This window comes from Grammomys surdaster, unplaced genomic scaffold (genome assembly GCF_004785775.1).
Source record: "Grammomys surdaster isolate TR1022 unplaced genomic scaffold, NIH_TR_1.0 125344, whole genome shotgun sequence".
In the NCBI taxonomy this organism is placed as follows: domain Eukaryota; kingdom Metazoa; phylum Chordata; class Mammalia; order Rodentia; family Muridae; genus Grammomys; species Grammomys surdaster.
This window is the reverse complement of record NW_021620217.1, coordinates 1-5,706: the sequence shown is the minus strand read 5'-3', so window position 1 is coordinate 5,706 and position 5,706 is coordinate 1. Positions and strand designations below refer to the sequence as shown.

The window sequence follows — 5,706 nt, the reverse complement described above, 5'->3', positions numbered from 1 at the left end:
CACACACACACACACACACACACACACACACACACACACACACACAAGCTATAGCTTAAATCTCAGCACTTGGGAGGCAGGAGTAGGTGGGTCTCTATGAGTTCCTGGTCAGCCTGGTCTACATAGAGAATTCCAGGCCAATCAAGGCTACATAGTGATCATTGGCTCCAGGATTCAGTACTTAAAACAACAGCCTGAGTTTTAAAGTTTGAGGCAAGATGTATAAGGCAAAGAAGAGAGTGGGGGTTTTTTTGTTTTTGTTTTTCTTTTCTTTTTTTTGGGGGGTGGGGGTGGGGCAGGGGTTGAGACAGGGTTTCTCTGTGTAGCCCTGGCTGTCCTGGAACTTACTCTGTAGACCAGGCTGGCCTCGAACTCAGAAATCCACCTGTCTCTGCCTCCCAAGTCCTGGGATTAAAGGTGTGTGCCACCACTGCCCGGAGAGAGTATTTTTTAATACAAGAGAAAATTTTTAAATCTTTTAGCTAAAAAGAACTTCCTTATGGGGAGTCAGAGCACTGGAGTTGGAAGGTAAGTGACCATGAGACTCAAGACGAGGTTGTTACTCCATCTAAGGTGTTCCCAAAACTCATCTCCACTCAAACCTAAAAGAGGGGACTTCTGCCCCTAGACCAAGCAGAGAGGGGCCACCCAGAACCCCCTCTGACTGGCATCTAAATTGTTGCTTAGGCTGCAAGGCTAAGCACTGCAAGGGAATATAAATAAAAATTTAAAATATCTCTCTGGGTTCCCTGAAGGACAAGCCTGACTGCATAGGGGTTGATGTCAAAAGTATCCCTCTCCAGGAAAAAGACATCGGGACGGGTATGGCCCTCATGCCTCACTAGACAACAACAGGAGGACCGGAGCCATTACAATGTCCCTTTTAATTACTGGAGGTCAGGCCTCTATCCCCGCCTTTGCAAGATTAAAATCGCCATGGTCCCTTTATACTGAGAGAAGGGAGGAGAGCAGCCTTGCTTATACACTGAAGGCCTAAATCAGCCATAGGCCCAAGTCAGCTATACATGCCTGCTAACCAAGTCTTAGTCAATGTGGGAAAACACTGACCCTAGAACAGATAGCTATAGACAGGCAGCCTTAGTGGAAAATTACCAGCCTGGATAAGAACATATAGTCACAGACCTTGTGGATAGGTAGCCTTGGTGGAAAGTGCCAGCTTGGATATGAACAAATGAATCACAGACAGAGTCATACTGACCTGTTCCCTGCTTCTTCACCCAGCGAGACCCTGTTCTGGAAGATATCTGTACTTCCCCTGAGAACACCTACACTCCTGCGTCTATTTGTATATAACCCCTGTGTGATAAAATTAAAAATGCCGTCTGATCAGACTATAGACAGGTCGCCGTTCTTTGTGTCCCCTGTCCTCCAGTTCTCTCTTCCAGGTCCTCCAGAACCCAGTTCAATGCCCCGGGGGACTGGGACACCCTACACCAGGCTCCCCTTCTCAGATTCAGTTTCAAACCTGATAAGACTTCCTATAGGAAGCTATTATCTGGGCTCCTTCAACAGGAACAGAGTTCTCCCAGTAACCAGGTCCCAGTGGTTACAATAAGCATGCTATTCTAAGGATATCAACCATCCTTTAGGCAGAACTGTGTGAGACTCACCAGAGGGTTACATTCCCAGAGCAGCTCACAGACTGCTGGGGTATGTCCAAGGACAACCACCTAGCTAACAACTGTCCCACTGGTTCTGACTCTGTTGCCGTCCCTTCCACTTAATAAGTACATTAGGTGACAGGGAAGGGAAGGGAAGGCTGGCTTAGTGGGCAGGCAGCGGAGAGGAGCTGAAGGAGCCAGAGTTGGAAGAGGGGCTCCTCAACCTCCCCTATAAACAACTTCAGGCTCAGCCAATCACTGCTTTTGTTTCTTTTTTATCTTTTCTCATCAAGCCAAAGCAGCAGCTTGGAAGCTGGCCTCACGCCAGGTTCTCCCAGCATCCCTCAACCCTACCAATTACAGGGCCCTCCTGGCTGGCACACCCAGCCGTCTACCCTGAACTCTTCAGCCCAGGGACTGGACTGTTCTTCCCTAGATGATCCAACCATTTGGCTTACCCTTTGTGCTTTCAGTCCTCCTGGCTGCTGTACCTGGTCCCCCTCTCTGCCCTCTCCTTTCCTGCCTTCTCCCGACATGGCTCAGGGCCATGTCCACTCTGGATTCTCCCAGATGTCCCTGCCTCTGGCTATGTCTCCCACATAGCTATACTAAGCCTTTTCCAGGAACAGTCATGACCCTTCCTTTCCTTGGTTTTTTTTTTTTTTTTTTTTTTTTTTGGACAGGGTTTCTCTGTATAGTCCTGGCTGTCCTGGAACTCACTCTGTAGACTAGGCTGGCCTCGAACTCAGAAATCCGCCTGCCTCTGACTCCCAAGTGCTGGGATTAAAGGTGTGCGCCACCACAGCCTGGCTTTTTTTTTTTAATCCATTCTCCATTTTTCAGACACACACAGAGACAGAGAGACAAACAGACAGACAGATACAGATACACACACACACACACACACACACAAAAGCTAAAGAATTCAACACAGGGAAAAGCCTGTCTCAAGTGACTGAAAGAGGCCTGGAGCCTCCTTCTCAGCTGAAACGGAGAAAATTAATCCATAAAACCAATTCACTTGGGTAAAGATGACCTTAAACGTCCCCTAATTAGAACTGTGGTAAGTTGGTCTACTTCAAAATTAACTTTTACGAACAGCCCTGCAGCTCTCATCTCTGGAAGAGCTGTGTCCTACAGGCAGCAGCTAGTAGAGCAGAGGGGTGCTGGAGAAGGAGCCTGCTAAGGAGGCAGGCAGCCAGGTCTGGGAGCTCAGCATACCCGACACAGGTAGGCCCTGGCGTACACGGACACCAGTGGGTCCCCAATCCCTCTGATCATGCAGGTTAGTCGAGGCAGGCACTCTGAAATCCCCCTGCGGGAGAGAGGAGTGCAGTGTTACATTCTCCCTGTTCCTCACTTCCACGATAAAGCTGGATTATCCTAAACGTAAGGGAGGAAAACAACTCCTAAGAACAAATCAAGGTCAAAGTTTCAGTTCGCCAAGGCAGTGTAACCAGTTTTTCTCTGCGGATACAATGTACTAAGGCTTCTCCACACATATCCCTGTCTGAGTCAGACTTATTTTGTGAATTTATTTCTCTGATGTATTTGAGACAGGGTCTAACTATACAGCTCACACAGGCCTCAAACTCTCAATCCTCCTGTCCTAGTGTTGGGGTTGCAGACATGTGCTACCCACTGACCCAGCCACACTTAACTTATTTTAACAGTTTCATCCCCAACCTAGTTTTCCATCAGCTGCTAGCCCCCTGATCTATAAGGGTCTATATGGACCACTGTTTAACCCTGGTTCAGTGTCCTGTATCCTATCTCTTTCTACCACCTCAGGCTAACAGGAGACAGCTACCCCCAAATCCATCAACGTGACATGACCTAGGACTCACTTCTGTGACATGCACCCTTCCCTCTTAGACGTGATCCTTGCCCAAATGGGGAGGCAAAGATATCTATTTCTTTAGCACCTATAAACCATCCCAGTCACCCCAGCTCCATATTAAATAGTTTCCTGTGGAAGGGCCTTCCTCAAGCTCTGAGAACGGCTCTCAGAATCACATTTGTGAGAAATCACAGCAGCTTGCTGCCTTCTTCCCCTCCACCCCCACCCCCGAGCCAGGGCTCCTGCTCCCTCATCATCTTCACCATCATCATCAACAGCGGCAGCCCACACAGCATGGGGCCGGCCAGGGCCACTCTTGTACCTCCCAGTGACATGTGCATGGTTCAGGGCCCACATGAACTCCTCATTAGGTCCAGGGGACTGAGGCTCAGGATCAAAATAACTTACTGGAGACCCACAAGGCCAAATGCAAGTGGAACTGACCTCCTGGGAGCCTTACTCCTTTCCTCTCTGTTCATTAGACAGGGATGAAACTGCCATCTGCATTTTATCAAGTTTCCCCACGAGGAGAAAACACACAGGTGATGAGCATGGGGTCACATACTACAAACTCATGAACAGTACATTGCTACCGTCACACCGCTATCATGTGCTTCTGCCTGTGCACATGTGTATGAGCTTTGCAGAAATTCTATAGATCCAGACGAAGAGGGGCCTCACGTTTTGGAGAGGAATTTGTTACACTTCAGGATGGATGCTTCCACGTAACTGCAGAAACGTTCCATTAAGGAAGACATGTTCCAGATGGCCTGTGCCCTGTCAGACAAAGGTGATTCCAAAAGGGAAACAAAAACATTTAGGCACAAGGAGGCCATGATGGCCCCTGACAATGGAGAGAACTGAGTCGGCAGCTGCCATGTTCTCTACAGGGGTTTTCCAAACTCCGCACTTAAATTTAAGTTCTGGAAACGTTGCCTGTTGGTTCATGGCTTTGTGGTGACACTTAAAACAAGTTTTCAGCCTTCAGATCAAAGCCCCAAGGGGTGTGTGGACCTGAGATAACTAAGATGCTGTGTGTGTAGGTCAAAGTCTCCACAGTTCCGTATGAGGTACCGGTGCAGAGGGGCACCTGCACCCTCAAGATGGCTCATCAGGCTGCCAGCAAGATGGAGAGCCAAGAGTTAGGTTCCTAGCATCCTCGGGGTGGCTCACAACCACCTGTAAACTCAGCTCCAGAAGATCCAATGCCTCTGGCCTACAAAGGTGTACATACATATGTACACACACACACACACAGAGGGGGAGAGAGAGAGAGAGAGAGAGAGAGAGAGAGAGAGAGAGAGAGAGAGAGAGAGAGAGACAGACAGAGAGACAGAGAGACAGAGAAACATAGTAAATCTTTTCTGAAATGAGGTACTTCAATAGGGATAACACATGAATGTTCTTCAAAGAAACAAAAGCCTGCCTCATGCATCGTAACCAAAGCGACAAGTAAGCGATCCATCAGGAAGGAGTGAGATCCCAAGCAAGGATCTCTCTAGTGCAGCAGCCGACCTCAACAGAAACAGGTATCACCAGGAACTTTAGGGCAGCTCATCCCATGGCTGCTGTCACCAGCACTACTTTTTCCTACCTGTCATTAAAACAGGACAAGAAAAGGATACAATCTCGGAATGAGTTCCCGGATGGAAGCGATCTTGAAAAACCAATTCAGGCATGTCTCCTTGGCTGTGTCATTCACGTTCTCTGGAGAGAAATGATCTGAAACACAAAACAGTCCGTGTTGTTTCCCAAACTCTGCCTTTTTTTTTTTTTTTTTTTAAAGCTAGTTTAAGTATGTACCCTTAGCTGCTCTGGAATTCACAGAAATCTGCTTGCACTGAGGTTAAAGGCGTGTGCCATCACAACTGGCCTGTTCCCGGATCTTTATAGCTGCTGTAAGTCCAGGAGCAGAAAATGCGGAGGTAGAGTCCCTCCAGGCCTTACTGAAACAGCGTCAGAAATGGCACCAGCACACACACACACACACACACACATATTTTGGAAGACCAATACACCATGCAGTGTGTTTCAGCAACATTCCAATGTTCCAGGGCAGCCGAGCTCCACGGCCTGCGTTCTTTGCCACCACATGTTGCTGTTCCTTGATATGGGAGCAGTCACTGCAGCCACAGCTGATGGACCACAGATGCTTCTAGCACCTGGCCTCACAACAAGAAATGTGAACAGCACTTTTACCACAAAGAGCCGAAGCTGGAGGAAAACTGAGGCCTGAGCCTGAGC

The 5,706-nt window shown here is 48.4% G+C and overlaps 1 protein-coding gene across 1 annotated transcript in view; it reads right to left on the bottom strand.

Annotated features, from left to right (window-relative positions):
- The window catches only part of LOC114637542 (VPS35 endosomal protein sorting factor-like), a gene marked incomplete at its 5' end in the record, with an annotated part of 71,174 nt that extends 65,990 nt beyond the window's left edge, over positions 1 to 5,184 (bottom strand). Inside the window, 3 exons of the mRNA XM_028785747.1 lie at positions 2,844 to 2,937; positions 4,144 to 4,191; positions 5,088 to 5,184. Coding sequence (XP_028641580.1) covers positions 2,844 to 2,937; positions 4,144 to 4,191; positions 5,088 to 5,184 — 239 coding nt within the window. The remainder of the gene's footprint in view (positions 1 to 2,843; positions 2,938 to 4,143; positions 4,192 to 5,087) is intronic.
- Between the last annotated feature and the right edge of the window lie 522 nt (positions 5,185 to 5,706).